The sequence below is a fragment of the Sciurus carolinensis genome, chromosome 3 (genome assembly GCF_902686445.1).
Source record: "Sciurus carolinensis chromosome 3, mSciCar1.2, whole genome shotgun sequence".
NCBI classification, from domain to species: Eukaryota; Metazoa; Chordata; class Mammalia; order Rodentia; family Sciuridae; genus Sciurus; species Sciurus carolinensis.
Window position 1 is genome coordinate 20,240,577 of NC_062215.1, and position 19,649 is coordinate 20,260,225.

General features: G+C 39.6%; 1 protein-coding gene and 1 non-coding gene across 7 annotated transcripts in view; one reads left to right on the top strand and one right to left on the bottom strand.

Annotated features, from left to right (window-relative positions):
- Stat3 (signal transducer and activator of transcription 3) overlaps positions 1 to 19,649 on the top strand; it is a 60,480-nt gene that overhangs the window by 14,551 nt on the left and 26,280 nt on the right. For 5 of the 6 annotated variants that reach the window (XM_047542881.1, XM_047542878.1, XM_047542882.1 and 2 more), the window contains one exon: positions 18,342 to 18,494. In XM_047542881.1, coding sequence (XP_047398837.1) covers positions 18,342 to 18,494 — 153 coding nt within the window. Of the gene's footprint in view, positions 1 to 17,907; positions 18,026 to 18,341; positions 18,495 to 19,649 lie in introns of those variants that run through there. The other variant, XM_047542880.1, reaches the window with a different exon arrangement.
- Positions 14,779 to 14,851, bottom strand: Trnaa-agc (transfer RNA alanine (anticodon AGC)). The gene has a single exon. It is a non-coding gene; the product is annotated as a tRNA-Ala (tRNA).

Sequence of the window (19,649 nt, forward strand, 5' to 3'; positions counted from 1 at the left end):
ATATAACTCTTTAGCTTTCTGTCCATAAGCTTGTGCCTCTCTCTTCATCTCTTTCCCCATCTAAGTAAAGGATAGTTCATTGTCTACCCATTGTACAAACCAAACATCTAGAGGTCATCCTTAATTCCTTTTGTTCTCTCATAACCTCTGCTTCCATCCAAATCTTCAACAAGTCCTGTTGGTTCTACCTGTAAAGTTTTCTCAAATCCCTTTACTTTTCTCATTTGACTTCTGTTTCCGCTCTGTGTAGACTAGGTAGATACCTTGAAAACCCTCTGGTACAAAACATCTAGAAATGCTGGATAAATTGAAATCTTCAGAATCAAAAACAAACATGAGCCAGGGCATGGTGGATCACACCTGTACTCCCAGCTGAGGAGGCTGAGTTCAGGAGGATCGCAAGTTCAAAGCCAACCTTAGCAATGTATCTAGACCCTAAGCAACTTAGTGAGACCCTGTGTTAAAATAAAAAATAAAAGGCTGGAGATGTGGCTCAGTGATTAAGTGCCCCGGAGGTTCAATTCCTGGTACCAACAAAACAAAAACCACAATCTCAACAAAAACAGGAGTAGAAGCCAGTGTGTAATGGCAGGGGTCATTTATCTATGTCCATCACCAAGGATTTTTGGTTGAATAATTACTGTAGGGGCTGGGGATGTAGCTCAGGTGTAGAGTGTTTGCCTAGCATGCGGGAGACCCTAGGTTCAATCCACAGTAGAAAGAAAGAAAGAGGGGAGGGGAGAAAGAAAGGAAGGAAGGAAACACGCAAGCAAGCAAGCAAGCAAGCAGCCACTCTAGGCAGGAGATAAGGCCTAAGTCTTGGTGAGAAGTTGGAAATGCTAGTCCTAAAGAAAGTTAGCCGATGACTGGGGTTGTGGCTCAGTGGTAGAGCACTTGCCTAGCTTGTGTGAGGCACCGTGTTCAATTCTTAGCACCACATATAAATAAATAAATAAAGTTCATTGACAACTAAAAAAAAATTGTAAAAATTCATACACTTGGAATAAAAAAAAAAAAAAAAAAAAAAGCTGGGCGTGTTGCTACATGTCTGGAATCCCAGCAACTGGGGAAGCTGAGGCAGGAGGATTGCAAATTCAAAGGTAGCCTCAGCAATTTAGGGAGACCTTGTCTCAAAACAAAAAGTAAAAAAGGCTGAGGATGTGGCTCAGTGTCAGAGTGCCCTTGGGTTTGATCCTTACTACAGGGGGAAAAAAAAAAGCCTCAGATTAGAGGTCTCTCATTTCAAGGTTTGAATATACACTGTTGTTTTGGCCCTGGAAACTCCAAGCTGAAATTTAACAGAAAAATGTGTGCTTTCACTAGTGGTGACACATGCCTATAATCCCAGCGACTTGGCAGACTGAGGCAGGGGAATCAAGTTTGAGGCCAGCCTGGGCAATTTAGTGAGACCTTCTCTCAAAATAAAGTGTAAAAATGGTAAGGGGTGTAGCTCAGTGGTAGAAGGCCTGGGTTCAATCCCTAATGCCCCACTATGCGTGAGTTTTCCTATAGGATTGAGAACAGCATTTATTTCCTAGAAGAAGCCTTCCCTATCTGAAGTATGTCATCTTGACCCCAGTCACTATCCTGTCATCTTTACTGCTCTTATCATGGTCATTATCTTACTAGTTTACTCTTTGTTTTCTCTATCTCTGTGAGGGCAGAGACCTGTCTGTCCTGCTCACAATCTCTACCCTGCCCTTGAGTACAGAGTAGTTTTCTTTTTGGAGTGAATAAGTAAATGGGTGAATGAGTTGATAAAGGAGATTTTTTCTGAGGGAAGATAAAAAGATACTACTTTTTTTTGGGTGGGGGATTGAACCCAGGGGCACTAAACAGCTGAGCTATATCCCCAGCCCTTTTTTATTGAGACAGGTTCTCCTTAAAATAGCTCAGACTGACCTTGAATTTGCTATTCTCCTACCTCAGCCTTCTGAGACACTGGGATCAGAGAGTCAGGTGTGGGTCATGTGACCATTGCCACCTATTTTTAGAATTTTATTTCAATACTAAGCATTACACTTAAAAATAATGTTAACTTTTTTTTTAAATCTAATCAGTGCATATAAATAATTTAAAAATCAAAGAATGCTGAAATACTTATGTTGAAAACAGCATTTTCAAACTGGGCATGGTGGCACATGCCTGTGATCCATAGGAGGATCTCACATTCAAGGCCAGCCTGAGCAACTTAGCAAGACCCTGTCTCAAAATAAAAAGGGTTTGGGATGTAACTCAGAGGTAGGGCATTCCTGGGTTCCCATCATCATCATCATCATCCATCATCATCATCATAATATATTCAATCCCATCATAATAATAACAACAACAACGGAAGTAAAAGAAAACACCAGTCTCTTGTCTCTTGTCTCATTCCATCTCACTCCAACTGTTGCTTCCCAGAGGCAGCCCTAAAACACTTTTAGCTTTTTCTTCTGGTATTCACTTCTATGTTTATACGCCCCCCCAATCCCTCATACTGGGGATTAAATTCAGGGGCACTTTACCACTGAGCTGCTATATCTCTAGCCATTTTGGGGGGTATCAGGAATTGAACCCAGGGGCACTCGACCACTGAGCAACATCCCAGCCTTATTTTTGTATTTTATTTAGAGACAGGGTCTCACCAAGTTGCTTAGTGTCTCACTTTTACTGAGTCTTGCTTTGAACTCAAGATTCTCTTGCCTCAGCCTCCTGAGCAGCTGGGATGACAGGTGTGAGCCACCACTCCTGGTGGCCTCATAATTTTTAATTAAAACACTGAATAGTGCATTTTGTTTTGATTAAATATGGTTCTAATCTAGACCAAGCATTATACTATGATTATGTTCCTTTTCACACATATATATTTATCTTACCTGGTTTAAATATTTTTATTTTTAATAATTAGTTTTCTTATACCTATAGCTAACTTTCCCCATGTGTTCCAGCAGCTCTGTCAAGGGCTTGGCATTTGACTTTAAATACTGAACTACATTGATAATTCATCATTCATGGTTTTGTTGGTGACCTCTCATTCTCCCTGCCCCTAAGTCCTACCAAGATCAGGGTTACCCTTTACCACTCTCCCGTGCTGGACTTTTCTTCTCAGGGCCCTTTTCCTCTTCCTGGCTTTGCTGCCTGTCCAGTGAGGTCAAGCACAGGTAGGTGGAAAGTAAAACTTTTGAGTTGTTGGGTATCTGAAGTATCTGTATTCTCTCTCTACACCTGAACGATCATTTGGGTGGGTGCTAAATCTAGCTCATATTTGGAAGGCATTGTGCACTCTGTGTGCAGCAGGGGTCCACTTCATGCTTTGAATAAAAATAACACTTGCTGCTGGGCACTGTGGTTTATTTTATAACTGACATGTGTTTTTCCTTCCTCTTCTCCCTCTGTTCCTCCCTAACCATGGGGGAAGCAAGATTAACCTTCTTCCCATCCTAGGCTGAATTATCTGTCCTTTGGCTCATGGACCACATGAAAGAAGGAATCCAGACTTCTTGGCTGGACCTGGGGATCTAGGGACCAGCTATCACTCAAGGCTACAAATGAATTGATACCTGACAGGGCACAGTTGGAGTGTAGCATTTGTGTCCCCTCTTTAAAAGCCCACTGTTCCCCCTGACATTTAGAATCATAGCCCCTGGGAGTCCACTGTATATTCTCTTGCTAGCAAAATAATAAAACTTCTTTTTCCTCTTTCTCACAACCTTGTCCTTATTACTGAATTGATATTGGGGATAAGGACTGAGCTTTTTGTATCAGCTTGGCTTTGAATCCTTCAGTATTTGTGTTAAGTCTGGTGCTTTTGTGATCCTCCCTAAGAGACCTGTTTCTTTTCTCTGGAAACCTGTCCAACTTCTTTTTTTTTTTTTTTTTTCCCTTCGGTGTAGATGGGCACAATACCTTTATTTTATTTATTTATTTTTATGTGGTGCTGAGAATCGAACCCAGTGCCTCATTGCATGCTAGGCAAGCGCTCTACCACTGAGCCACAACCCCAGCCCTGTCCAACTTCTTTATTCCCACTGTTCTGAAATGTCACAGGATGGGCCTTATTGTGGGTCTGTTTTCATTCATTGTGCTGAGTATGAGATGACTCTCTTTCAATCAGAAAGGGATATTCTTATTTCTTTGAGAATTTCTTCTGGCCATTGTTCTCCCTTTGTTCTGAGAATCCTCTTGGTCAGATCATTGTTCTGGACAGATAATCTCAGGGTGATTGGTTTGTGCCCTCCACCCACCACTGCCTTCTCTTTCTCTATTCTTCTTCTTGTTTGCTTCCTTGGCTTTGTCTTTCAAACCATCTATTTATTTATTTATTTATTTTTGATACTGGGAATTGAGTCAGGGACACTCTACCACTGAACTACACCCCATCATTCCCTTTTAAATTTTATTCTGACTCAGAGTCTTACGAAGTTGGTAGGTTGGCCTCAAACCTGCAACACTCAGTCTCTTGAGTAATTGGGATTAGGCATGTGCCACTGTGCCTGACCCATTCAATTTTTTTTTTTTTTTGCGGTGCTGGGGATTGAACCCAGGGCCTTGTGCTTGTGAGGTGAGCACTCTACCAACTGAGCTATCTCCCCAGCCCACTATTCAATTTTTAATTTGGTTGACGTTTCCACTTTTAGAAGCTCTTTTCCCCAGTTGCCATATTAATCTTCATCTTGATCCTATTCCTGTTTAATGTGTATAATTTACCTCTCTGAGGATATTATTTTATAGTTTTGTGAAATTTTTGTCTGTTCTTTATATTCTCTGACTACTGAGTTCCTTTTCTATTCCTTCCTTCCCTCTTGCTATTCTTCTTTTCCTTTCTCTTTTTGCAGAGCTGGGAGTGGAACGCAGGGCCTCATACATGCTAGGCAAATGCTCTCCCTACCACTGAGCTCTGCCAGCCCCACCTCTTTACTTGAGTTCATCCCTATCCTTCATATTGGAGATTTTCTTCAAAAGTGTAGTAGGAGTTCTTGGTTTTGTTCACTAAAAGATTGAATGGTCTGTGTGCTTTTTGGGTTTGTTGTATGCACAGCTTTACTCTGGAGGTGGGGGACCTCAGCTGCCAGGTTCCAGGAGTTGTTATATGTAGACTCTCAAGTAAATCTCTGTGCTTTAGTTTTGTGGTTGTTTTGCCCTCAACTGTGCATGGTGTCCCTAAGTTACTTGACTTTCTTCAGACAATAAGCATACTGTCTCCTGCTGAGTTTGGAGAGAGGTAGTTGTCTGGGGAATTGAAATGTTCTTTTTTTTCTTCTTCTTCTTTTTTTTTTTTTTAGTTGTCAGTGGACCTTTATTCTGTTTACTTATTTATTTCTATGTGGTGCTGAGGATTGAACCCAGGGTCTCACACATGCCAGGCAAGTGCTCTACCACTGAGCCACAACCCTAGCCCCAAATGTTCTTTATATAGATTTTTCCACCCATCTTCCTGTTTTCAGTTGATACATTTGTCCTAGCCTTCAACCATATCTACCACCTCCAACTTGAAGGGGTTTATATAGTGTACTGCTTGTTAAAGATGTTTTCTGCAGGCACTTACACTTTTCTCAGCTGTACTAGGCCACTTAATCATCACTACACTTTCTGGGTTCTAGAATTTTATTGACATCTTTTGTTCACTATCATCTTATTGCACATTCTTTGTCCTTGTGAGTTGACACCCTTTGCCTCTGTTTTTTGGCGCTTTAGTAGACTTTTGGATTATGCTTAACCAGGAGATGCTGTTCTCCTGAGTAGTCCTTGTTTGTACCTGCTACTCCTCGTACTTAGACTGGCTGCCCATTCCTCTCCAGAATGACCTCTCTCTAGAATCACAGTGCTTCATAAAATATATGCCTTCTGTTGTAGCACCTAGTTCATTTTCATGCAATTATCTTGTTATATGTATGCCTTTCTTTCTTTCTTTCTTTTTTTGGTACCGGGGATTGAACTCAGGGGCACTCGACCACTGAGCCACATCCCTAGCCCTACTTTGTATTTTTATTTTAGAGACAGGGTCTCACTGAGTTGCTGAGTACCTTGCTAAGTTGCTGAGGCTGGCTTTGAACTCTTGATCCTCCTGCCTCAGCCTCCTGAGCCACTGGGATTACAGGCATGGGCCACCGCATCTAGTTTTGTACGCATTTCTTTTAAAACAGTATCCAGTATCTTCTTAGACAGTGGGGACTGGATTGCACAACCCCTAGGAACACCATTTACCTTATTATTTTGGAGTTATAGTTCAGGAGTGCCTCCCAGAGTGTGCATTCTTGTCCTGGTGGACACCTTGGTAGGTGTCTTAAATTCTCCACCTCTGTGTTCCTCATTTTAGCAGAGAACTTGGTAAAGAGGCACTCGGATGTTCAGTGAACCAGTGACCGCTCTATGGGTGGCCTAAATATCATAAGTTGGCAAGAAGACCTCTGAGAAAGTATGCATTTGGTTCTTTGCATTTTGATCTGCTGAGGTCACAGTATTGTGATTTTTTTTTTTCCTTAATGCCAGCAACAAAACATTTTGGGCGAATAACAATAGTAATGTCATTTTCCTGACTGGGTAGATGATTTTCTTTGTAATCAGACTTTTTTCCTTCTCTAGACACACTTTTCCAGTTGTAGAGTTAGAGGCCCGATCCACTTCTTGCCTCTTAAGTTGTAGTGTTGGGGAAGCAGCCTAGACTAAAAACTGAGAGGTTGACTGTTGGATGTGCCTGTGCTCTCATCGCTATTCTATATCCAAATCTATAAAATGAGGAGGTTGGCTTTTCTGTATTTTAAGAGCTCATAAAAACAACAAAAATGCCAGGCATGGTGGCTCACGCCTATAATCCCAGTGGTTTAGGAGACTGAGGCAGAAGGATCACAAGTTCAAAGCCAGCCTCAGCAACTTAGCAAGGCCCAAGCAACTTAGGGAGACCCTGTCTCTATAAATAAAAAAATAAAATGGGCTGCAGATGTGGCTCATTGGTTAAGTGCCCTGAGTTCAATCTCTGGCACCAAAGCAACAATAACAAAAATGCTTTTTTTTTATTGAGCTGGAGCCCACATTTCTTGAGGATAAAGCATTTGAAAGCAGTCAATAGAGATAGAGATTTACTATGGACTATAGATTGAACCTTAGACCTATCATTTTGGACGATCTCTGATCTTATCCAAGTGATTTTATTTTACGAGATCTCTCATTTCAGTGACTACACATCAGTATTTAGTTATGGTCTTATTTCTTAGAATTTTCAAGTACTACCAACAGACACATGCCATGAAGTAACCTTTTGTAGAAGACAAGGGATGCTCAAGTCTCATCACTGGAGCTTAAAGAGAAACAGCTCTATAAGAATTTTGAATTATAAACTTTTTTTCTTTTGAAACTTAGATTTTAGTGTAAGTCCTTTATTGGGAAACTTTATCACTTAAAGTAAATTTTCATAAATTTTTGTATTTATTAGCTCATACTTAAGAATGACCAGTTTATGCCATTATATGATGCCTCTGATGCAACTTCAGTCCTCTCAGTGCTAGAAACATATAACATTAAAAAACATATTGAAATTTCATTAATTTATTCAACAATTCTTTGAGCATGCCAACGTGCTGGGCAAGTGGCAGTGAACCGAAGACAGTCTTTTTTCTCATGAACCATGGGTTTCTAGCTGGTGATAATAGAAGGGGACAAGCAAAAAGGAAACACACAGTTGGCCCCAGCACTCTGCTGAAGAATTGTGAACAGAGTGATGGGGGGCAGCTGCTGTGGCCTCCCACCAGGGCACAGATCCTCAGTGTCTTGCGGCTCTCATTGTTTGAGCCTTGCTTGCCTTGAGTCCAGTTCAAGTCCAGTTCATGACACACCCATGATGGTTGTGTCTGCACAGAGCATGTACAGACTCTTTTCCTTGTCATCATTACCTAACTAATGCAGCATAACAACTGTTTACATAATAGTTACATTTTATTAGGCATTTTAAGTCATGTAGAGAGAATTTAAAGTGGGAATATGTGCATAGGTAATATGCAAATACTATGACATTTTATCTAAGGGACTTGAACATCCATGACTTTTAATATCCATGGGGGTCTTTCTTAGAACCAGTCTCTGGCAGATAACAGAAGACAACTCTTGCATATCAAAGGAGGATGAGTACTGGGAAGAAAAATTCAGCAGGGGAGATGTGCTGTATAGTAAGTAGAGGCCTGTCTATGGACAGTGGTGCAGGGACCCTAATGAAGTGAGGATGTGGCCATTTAGCTATCCAGGGGAAGAACTTTCCAGATTGAAAGAAGAAATATAAAAGACTTGGAGCAGAAATGGGCATGGTGTGTTCAGGAGCTGGAAGGAGACAGGTGTAAGCAAAGGGAGAGCTGCAGGGGAGGGGGTCAGAGAGGCTTCCCAAGGCAGAATGGATTATTCAGGGGGCTGGATTCTTTACTGAGAAGGCTTTGAGCAGAGGAATGAGATGATCTGATTTACATTAGGACCTGTACTTCAGAGAATGGGCTAGAGGGGTGAGGGTGAAAGCATATAGACCAGCAGGAGTTTGGTCCAGCCTTCTAGGGAAGGGATGCTGCTGACTCGAATTAAGATTGTAGTGGTGATTAAGTGCTCCCATTCTAGGGATACTTAGAAGGTAGAGCCAGCAGGATTTGTTCATGGAATGGAAGTGGATGGAGGGAGCAAAGATGAGTAGGAGGAGAAAGATTGGAGTTAAGGCTTTATCTCAACATGTTTAGCCTGAGCATGTGTGAGCATGGATTTGTCACTCACTAAAATGGGAAGAGTAGAGGGGAAGCAGGCTTGTAGAGGTTTTTTTTTTTTTGTTCTGGAAATTGAACTCAGGGGAACTCGACCACTGAGCTACATCCCCAGCCCTATTTTGTATTTTATTTTGAGACAGGGTCTCGCTGAGTTGCTTAGCGCTTTACCATTGCTGAAGCTGGCTTTGAACTTGCAATCCTCCTGCCTCAGCCTCCCAGGTTGCTGAGATTACAGGCGTGTGGGACTGTGCCTGTTTACATAACATTTTAAAGTAGTGGATGCTTTTTTGACTTTTTTATTTGGTCAAGGATAATAGCACTAAAAGGCTTTTCCAGCAACTTGTCTTTTTCCTCTCTTTTGTTGCCTTTGAGCTGAGAAATCTTGAATGACGATTTGCCTGCCCAACCTATGATTATTGCTCAGAGGCTATATTGTTGCTTACTTACTTATTATTTAGTAGTACTGGGGATGAATCCAGTGGCCCTTTTTTTTTTTTTTTTTTTTTTTTTGGGTGCTGGGGATCGAACCCAGGGCCTTGTGCTTACAAGGCAAGCACTCTACCGACTGAGCTATCTCCCCAGCCCAGTGGCCCTTTACCATTGATATAAACTCCCAATCCTATTCTCAAAAAATTATCTTTTTTGGAAGGTACTGGGGATTGAACCTGGGGGCTCGCTACCACTGAGCCACATCCCCAACCTTTTTCATTTATTATTTTGAGACAGAGTTTTACTAAGTTGCTTAGGGTCTCACTAAATTTGAGGACTGGCCTTGAATGTAGTAGTAGTACATGTAGTAGTTATTCACTCCAGTGGTTAATTGATTCAGTACATATTTTTTGAGGACTCAACATGAGCTGGAGACTATGCTGGATGCTGGGAAGGTGGCAAGACATGCTAGTAGGCAAAAGCTGAGACTTTTCCAGTCCTCATGGACCTTGGAGTACTGCAGGGTGATTGCCACTTCAGTGGCAGAGGCCCAGTGTCTGGGTCTAAGTGGTGGTGTTAGAAGGAAGGCATGTGTGAAGGCCTGAGGCAGGAAGGAGCAGGGTGTCTCTGAGGAGCTGAAATAAGAGCAGTGAGTGCCAGGAACAGCCAGCAAGCAGTGGCAGCCGAGAGAGAGGCAAGGCCAGCCAGGCCATCCGTCATGTTAATAATGCTTACGCACATACCAAGTGCCAGCCATGTCCTAAGAACTTTGTGTGCATTAACTCAATTAATTACTACAATTATTCTGCTTGTGAACGTGATTTTCACCCCCTTTTTTCCCAGAGGAGAAAACTGAAACACAAAGAGCATAAATAACTGGCAGTAGCTTGCCTGCTAGTGGTGGTGGAGTCTGGGTTCACATCCAGGCAATATGTCTCTGGTATCCACACGATCCTACCTTGATAGGATACATATATAATTTTTTTTTTCAGCCTAAGAACAATGCAGAGTCATTGGTAGGGTTTTAAGTAGGGGAGTGGCAAGATCGTGTTTATGCCTTGAAAAGGTCTCTCCACCCACACTGTGGAAAAAGGCCTGGAGGAAAGCAGGCAGATGTGCCAGACCATTAAAAGCTCTTGTGCTGGCCCAGGTGTATTTTGGCTCTTAGGTTTCTGGTTGATTTTCTTTCAACTTGACTCCTTTCCTGAGGGGGAAAGGCAGGGTTCATTAGTCAACTAGAATACCAACCCTGAATATTTGGCCCTTTTTGGTTAAATGTCAACTTTCTTTTACCACAGCATTTATTCTTGGGTTGCAGCAACCTTAACATCTTGAAGGTATCGAGATTGGGTATATTTATAGACTAAATAGTGTTTAGTTGCCTTCCCAGTGTTTAGTTGAGATTACTGCTATGACATTCCTCTGGTGAGCATTTTACCTTCATTTGAACACCAAATGCACCAGGAACCCAGGAGAGTGTCCCTTAATTCTCCCTTTCTAAGACTCATCAAGTCTGATCATCCCAACTTTTTTTTTTTTTTTTTTTTTTTTGGTATTGGGAATTGAACCCAGGGGTGCTTAACCACTGAGCCACATCCCCCATCCTTTTTATTTTTTATTTTGAGACAAGGTCTCACTAAATTGCTTGGGGCCTCACTGAGTTATTGAAACTGGCTTTGAACTTGCAATCCTCCTCCCTTAGCCTCTTGAGTGACTGGGATTACAGATATGTAGCACCGCGCCTGGTACCCTGACTTCTTTAGTTATCTCTGGAAGATGTCCACCTCAAAACATTTCCCACCATATCTCACCTTGATTATTGAAGCCTGAGGGATCTTTCTGAAATGTAAATGGATCTGTCATTTGTGCTTAAAACTTTTCAAAGACTTCTCCGTTGCTCTTGGAAGGAAGTTCAGATTTCAAGTATGGCTTTAAAAGAGCCTTCTCCAAACCTCATCTCATGCCATAGTCTTTTTGTACAGTCTGTATAGTGTTCTGCTTCATTACAACTGCCTAGACCCTATCCCTGAAGGTTACTATTCCATAGATTTGAGCTAAAAACCAGCATCTGGCTTTTCAGAACTCCTCAGGTGATTTTGATGTGCATCCAGAGTTAAGCCCTAGATCTCTCTGCTCTAATTCCAAGGTTTTTGTTGGACTGCACATCAGTTAGCATCATTTGAAGAGCCTTTAAATTGCAAAATCTGATTCCCACAGTCTCAGAGATTCAGATTTGGCATCTGCTGTAGACCCCAGACATCCTCTATGTCTCCCCCCCACCCCCTCTTTCTCCATCTTTCTCTCTCTCTCCCCCTCTCTCCTTTGTTGATATTGATCCCCGTGATACTAGTCTACAACCTTGGTGGAACCTCTGTATACAGAAGGATATACTCCAAGGGGCAGAATTGAGAAGTGGATGTTATGGGGAATCAGAGTCTGGTTCTGGAGTAATTGGTCCCTTTCATGTTACAGATCTCCAAATATTTGAAGAACCACTCTTCTGTAATTTATCCTTTTTCTCCCCAAACTTTACTTCCTGCTGTCTACTTCTCCTTACTGGCAAATTTGTTCAAGGTCTTGGATTCTTTACTCACTGATTTGTGACATCCCTGAATGGGTTTGGTTATTTTTTAGAACTTCATTTAAATTGTGATGTACACAATAAGAATAGCATTCCAGATGTGGGCCAGTTATAGGGAGACTAATAGATCCTTTAAGCACTGTTGTGTCTATTAAAATACCGTAAGATCACTTTGGATTGATATCATGGTTGACTCATGGATTGCGTAAAAATCAATTAAAACTCCTCTATTTTTGAATTGCATCCCCAACTTTTTTTTTTTTTTTTTTTTAATGTATTTTGAGACAGGATCTTGCTAAATTGCCCAGGCTGACCTTGAGCGTGTACTCCTCCTGCCTCATTCTCCAAGTCAGTTCCATGTGTGCACCACCGTACCCAGCTCTAAAATTCTCATAGTGGTTAATAGCAGGAATTCTGAACAAAAGACTATTTGGGTTAGGATTCCAGCCCCAAGGCTTTTCTCCTTGTGTGATCTTGGGTAAACCACTTAAAATTCTGTTCCTCAGTTTCTTCTTGAAAAAATAAAGATTTAAGTAGTATCTATTTCTTATATTGTAAGAATGAAAGGTGTCAATAAGTGTTCGTCAAGTGCTAACAATACTGTAAATTATTTATTTATTCATGTTTTACAGTACTGGGAACTGAACCTAGGGGCCCTCAACCACTGAGCCACCACCAGCCTTTTTAATTTTTGTTTTGAGACAGAGTCTTCCTAAATTGCCCAGACTGACCTTGAATTTGTGGTTCTCTTGCCTCAGCCTCCTAAGCAGCTGGGATTACAGGAGTGAATAACCCCACCTGGATTCTAGTTTTGTCTTTTAAATCCTTCTTGTTCTTCATGTATCAGAGCACTAGATTTTCTTTTCTTTTTGCTATTTGCATTCTTGGTGGATGCTGCCTCTTAAAGCTAAATGTAAACTTAATACAATTTCATTCTTCATATTGCTGGATATGAACCAGATAACTATACAAATAGTAGTGATAGTGATAAGATTTTATAACATGTTAGGAGTTGGAATGGAAAAAATAATGTTGGCTGCCTGAGATTCTAGAATTTTAAAAGCGAGAAAGTGAAATAATCAGTTTTTTTGAGTTAGTATTTCTCCAGAATGTCCATAAAAAGCTCTGGATCTTGCTGTGTGGTAGAGTGCTAGTCTAGCATGAGGGAAACACTGTGTTTAACCCCAGCACTGCAAAGAAATGAAAAACAGAAAAAGTTATTTACTTTACTTCTCTGAGCTCTACTCTCCAGTGATTTTATGCTTCTTTTACATATTCACATTTTATAATATTAAGTAAGGAACAAGTTCTCCTATATCCTGATACTCATTTTTACTAGGAAGGGTTAGTTTCTGACTTTAAAACAAATCTTATTATTTGTAATTGAACATATTTGAACATTACAATACTTATAATAATTTGTTTTAGATTGGGCATTCAAGTGTTAACGTCTTATATTTTTAGGAAATCAAAACTAGATTTATAGATACATTTCTTACTGTAAAGGCAGATAGCAAGTCTTAAGCCTTATAAAGGTACTTTTTGGACTTGTAAGCAATAAGATTATGTATTTACTTTATAAATGTACATATTTTGAGTTAACTTTCATTTGAAATCCCTAAGTCTTTATGTCTAGAGTAATTATAAGTGGTTAAACTATGAATGGCTAAATAGTTAAAGCTCAGTATTTAAATGTGGACTCCCTGCCATCCATGACACTATTTACCCTGCAATGAATTTATAAAGGTGAATATTTTTCTCCAGCCTTAATTGTGTTTTCTTTTTCTCATTTCCTCCTTCCTAATCTACTTTAAGGAGCTTATAGCCACCTCAAATCCCTTTTGGAATATGTTACAGCAAGAATAAGTAAATTGGAATTTGCAAATTAAATAAATTCTGTGACTTCTCAATTGGATTTGCTGGATTGTATTGAAAATACTAATAGAACCAGATACCTGTTTTGTGGCCTTTAAAAATTTCTTTTCATAGAAAAATATTTACTCCAGAGTTAGCTTTAAAAGAATATGAAGCAGGGCTGGGGAGATAGCTCAGCTGGTAGAGTGCTTGCCTCGCAAGCACAAGGGTCTGAGTTCGATCCCCAGTACCGCAAAAAAAAAAAAAGAATATGAAGCTATAATTAATACTATGATCCCAATTAAGATATGTGTGTGTGTGTGTGTGTGTGTGTGTGTGTATGTATACACATGCTCTGACATAATAAGAAAGAAATTGTATCGACATACCAATTGTAGTTGTAGTTCTGGACAGTGGAATGTGGATAATTTTATCTTTTGTTTTCTTTTCTTTTTTTGTATTTTTCTAAATTTTCCACAGTGAACATTTTTACTTTTATCACCTTTTTAAAGTTACCTTTTTAAAAATACTGGTTTCTATGGAAATTAGTGCAAGTTTTGTTTTGGTTTTTTTTTTTTGGTTGTTGTTATTTTATATACTAGGCTTTTCCTGATGGCAAAGAAGAGCTTAGTGTAAGCATCAGGTAGAGTATGGGTGAACTCTATTTAAAATATTTCTATAATGTGTGGGTAACACCCAAAGAAGAATCTCGTGGAACAGAAATTATCTTTAGACCACTTTCTGTTCTAGATTATCATATGCACCTGATTTCCACCCCTCTCTTCACCTTCCCTTACCCCTAGTGTGAATCCACTGGTGCGTGGATGTGAAGTCCAAACCTCAATTTAGGAAGAAGTGTCGTGAATGATGTCATGAATCCTCTTTGTAAGTGGTCCTGTGTTTCTCAACATATCCCTTGGATAATTTAAAGTATGTAAATGAGAGCTGTGACCTGGAACAAACATTTTTAGTAATCTCTATTACAGTAATAAATTCCCCATAAGGTAATAGTTGTTTGCCTTATGACTTCTTGTTGGTTGGTTATCCCCAAGGGACTGAGAAATTGTTGTTTCAAAAAGTCCAGAAAGTCTTTGGTGACTGGCTGTTTCATTTTTCTTTTTTCTCTTCAGTTTCAAAAAATAGGATCACATTTTACCTTTCCTTTATACGCTAGCATTTATTTATTTATTTATTTATTTTTGGTGGTGCTGGGGATTGAACCCAGGGCCTTGTGCATGCTAGGCAAGCACTCTACCAACTGAGCTATATCTCCAGCCCCTACGCTAGCATTTATAGTCTGCTAACCTAAGCCTAGTAAATGCCATGAGAGAGTTAAGCCCCATGAAATGCCTTAAACCAGGGATATGTGGAGTGAGGGCTTCTCTCCCAGGCACCCAAAATGGTACTCAGGGATCAAATTGTGCAGATCACCCTGTGTGTTCAAGGGTTTGATGACATGGTTATTGAATCACAAATTTAGAATTATTTTGTAGATAAGAAATATTTTAATTAGAATTTAGTGGAATTCTTTAGGTTAATTTATAATTTGAAAAAACAGAGTGGAGATTGGGTAATAAAGTGGACTCTTAAATTTTTCCAGTAAAACAATTACAGTAAAGTCAGTTGGCAAGGATTTTTCGCAGACAATGTGGCTAGTCATCTCTTAAAGATATTGTTGTTCTTGTGAAGCAAGTTGGGTCTAATTACCCCGAGGCTGCTAATAATTAAATATAGTTTGTAGCTTAGCAGCCTATAAGGAGATAACTATTTGAATGTTTGCCAATGCGTTCCTTGAAAAGTAAAACATAAAATAGATCATTCTTGGTGCTTTAACTTTATGGAAAAAAAAAGAACTCTGGTGTTCTCTGGTTTAAGAAATAGCATTATTATTATACTACTCCCTGGAACTCTTGTCCCCAACTAAAACATCAAAATGCAGCAATAACAACAAAAAGTCTCCAAGTTATGGACTAAAGTTAATCAGACAGTTTTCATGTGTGTTACTTGAAAATGCAAATGTCTGACCTCCATTTTTCCTATATTTGAGCAGGTGTAGGAGGATGCAGTTTTATGGTTTTAACTTGGAACTTCAGGAAATAGTCTGTAATAGTTCTGCATTTGTATCCAAGATACACAATTAAATATTTTCCCCCCGCCCCCATACTGGGGAGTGAAGCCAGGGGCACTTAACTGAGCCACATCCCCATCCCTTTTTTCTGTATTTCATTTAGAGACAGGGTCTCACTGAGTTGCTTAGCGCCTTGCTAAGTTGCTGAGGTTGGCTTTGAACTTGCAATCCTCCTGCCTCAGCTTCCTGAGCTGCTGGGATTATAGATATATACCACCATACCTGGCTTAAATATTCTATTTTTTTAATTGATTTATAACACTGGAATATATGATGATAAATTGGTGACTGTTTCTTTGGGCCCTGAATTAGGAGAACCACCGCTACTTGGTTATGGCCTAGAGCAGCAGTGTCCTTATAAAAATGAAATATAAGTCACATATATGAAGTTAAAATTTTTAGTAGCCATATTAAAAGAAGTAAAAAGGAAATGGGCAAACCAATATATGGTGGTCCATATCTAAAATGCCAGCTACTCAGGAGGTTGAGGCAGGGCGATCTCTAGTTCAAGGCCAGCCTGGGCAACTTAGTGAGACCCTCCCCGCAAATAAAGAGGGCTGAGGATGTAGCTTAACACTAAAGTACCCCTGGGTTCAGTCCCCAGTAACAAATAAATAAATAAAAATTTAAGTTTAAAAACAACGAAAATAAAAAGGCTAGGGGATGCAGCTCAGTGGTAAAGCACTTGCCTAATAAGTACAAGACCCTGCTTCAATCCTTAGCACTGCCAAAAAGAAAATCAGTAAAATCATTTTTAAAATACAACTTATTTAGCCCAAAATATCCAAACATCATCATTTTAACATTAATGAGATACTTTATGCTCTTCTTTTTTTTTTTACTAAGACTTCAAATTCAGCATGTATTTTTTAAGTTGTAGATAGACACAGTACCTTTATTTTATTTATTTATGTGGTGCTGAGGACTGAACCCAGTGCCTCATGCATTGCCAGGCAATGCTCTACCACAGAGCCACAACCCTAGCCCTCAGCATGTATTTTACCGTTAATAGCTTATCTCAGTTTGAAGCAACTACATTTTGAGTGTTCAGTGGCCACCAAGTGGCTAGTGTCTACCATATTGGACTGTGGAGTCTTGAGTTTCAGTACATTGGCATGTGGTAGAATCTACATAAATTTCACATACAGATCTTTATGTGGATAAGGTTCTGAGAAGCAGACTGCAGATCTTGATGCTTTTGGTATACTAGGCAGATTTTAACTTGACCCTAATGTGAATGCTTTAAGAGAGATCTTAAAAATAGAGAGAGAAAGAGAGAGAGAGAGAGAGAGAGAGAGAGAGAGAGATCTAAACCTTTAGTTTCTTACTGATGTTACTATAGCCATGGTTATAAGGCTTCAGTTTGGAGCCTGAGCTTTGACCAGACTTTTGTTCCAGCTAGTGTTTGGTGTGTATGTACTACTTCTTAGTTTTTGGCTCTTAATTGTAGCTATTTTTAGATCTTATTAAGACTACTTATTCTGCATTGACATTTCCGTGACTCAGACTATTCACAGAGAGGACTAAAAGTGATTAACTGGGTTGGTTTCTCATACCTGAGCATTTCACTGAGCTATTGATGAACCCAGGAACAACGTGTATACCTGGTATTTAGCTTCCCTTTTTTCTCATCCCAGACTTAGAAACTAAAAAAAAATCAAAATTACTTTTTATTGAGTGGGAGAGTCCCAGGCACTTGCCCATTTATCTTCTTAAACCTGTAGACTTGGAATTAGCTCTTGGTCCTTCTTGAACATCCACATCCTGTTATTTTGGTATGCTGGGTATATTTCAAAGTTCACCTAAAAGAAGTGTGGGTGACGGGTTGTAGGCAGAGCACTTGCCTAGCACGTGTGAGATACTGGATTTGATCTTCAGCACCACATACAAATAAAAAAAATAAAGGTATTGTGTCTATCTACAACTAAAAAAATATATTCAAATAAAAAATGCAAGCAAACAAAAACAAAAACATAATAAATTTTTTAAAAAGTATTGTGGGGAAATAAACTGACATTTGCTGAATATCTGTTGTGTGCTGTTCATGGAGCTGGGCACTTTAGAAATATTATCTCAGAGGCCCTGATGGGTGGGAATCACGCTCTCCATATTATAGATGAGGAATTAGAAATCTTGCACTTAAGTGATCTTACAACTACACATACCTCTCGTAGATAATGAATTCTAAAACTTGGCATCATGACTACTTGTCATCCTTTTGAAAAAGAAACTTGTGTTGGTGGTGCATACCTATAATCCCAGCTACTCAGGAGACTGAGGCAGGAGAATCTCAAGTTTGAGGCCAGCTTCTGCAACTTGGTGAGAACGTGTTTCAAAATAAATTAAAAAACAGGTCTGGGGATATAGCTCAGAGGTAGAGCACCCCTGGGTTAAATCCCTAGTAACAAACACACACACACACACACACACACACACACACACACAGATGTGCTACTCCAGAGACAAAGACTGTGTGTATATATTGTTCTAATGTTCTAAGTTGGGAAAAACATGCAGGATCTTTCCCAATATTCCAAGTCATAGACCTGATATCTGTGTTGGGTAGATGGGGTGTTTTCTGATTATTTACCCCCTCTAGGACTTTTGGTGACCATATGAATGTTTTGGTTTACAGTTGGGACCCCTCTGATTCCAGCAGGATGGCCCAATGGAATCAGCTACAGCAGCTTGACACACGGTACCTGGAGCAGCTTCATCAACTGTATAGTGACAGCTTCCCAATGGAACTTCGGCAGTTTCTTGCACCTTGGATTGAGAGTCAAGACTGGTAAGTTCTTCCTGGGTAACTCCCCAAATTGTTAAGTTTTAGTTTGAATTAAGAGAGACAATCTGTTCTGCCTTCACACTTTGCTAGCCATTTTGTCAAAAAGCTTGTACAGGGCTGGGGATATAACTCAGTTGGTAGAGTGCTTGCCTTGCAAGTACAAGGCCCTGGGTTCAAATCCCCAGCACCACAGAAAAAAAAAAAAGCTTGTACATACAAGTGATGGGGAGAAAAGAGATCAGGAGAGATAAGAGGTAACTTTAGTCTTATAAAGCATTTTTTATATTAGAAGGGCATATAAGCACATTAAAGCACATTAAAACAGACTGCTCGGGCTGGGGTTGTGGCTCAATGGTAGAGCACTTGCCTAGCATGTGTGAGGCACTGGGTTTGATCCCCAGCACCACATATAAATAAATGAGTAAAATAAAGGTCCATCAACAACCAAAAAATTTTTTTAAAAACTTAAAAAAAAAAAAAAAAAAAAAAGACTGCTTGGTGGTAGATGTGTTAAAGGTTGATTTGGATCTCATTTACTTGAAATGATCCTATGTATTCTGATACTCCAGTGATGGGGTAGAAATATTTTAATCTGAGAATTTCATCACAAGTAGAAATTTGAGTCAATGCATATGATTCCCTTCAATTAAAGTAGACACGGGGTAAAAGAAATAGATTCCATTCATATAGGAGATAATGGCAACTATTTTCTTTAACATATTTAGGTCTATCTATTAATTTTGATTTAATTCAGGCCTATATTAATATGATCTAGTTCTTTCAGAATACATACCCTGATTTGGTGAGGGTCCAAGACATGATTCAGAGGTGCTGGAGATAGGCCATTCTTATTATACTAATAAGTGCTTATCTGTACTAATCTGACCACAGACTTGATGAGAATTTAAAGCAAAATGACATATCTGTCCACTGTGCTCAAATATTATGTACATTACAGACTATGAGAGTTGCTAATAATATCTGGAATAATAGTTGATAATTATTAAGTTGATGGCATTTATTGTTGCTGAGCAGGAAAAGTGGAAAATGATGACTGGGTTATAGTATCAGGTTTGCTTTTTTTTTTTTTTTTTCTCTCTCCTCATGATTTCTGTGCGTGTATGTGTAGGTTTCAGAATCATTTTTATTATGTTTCCT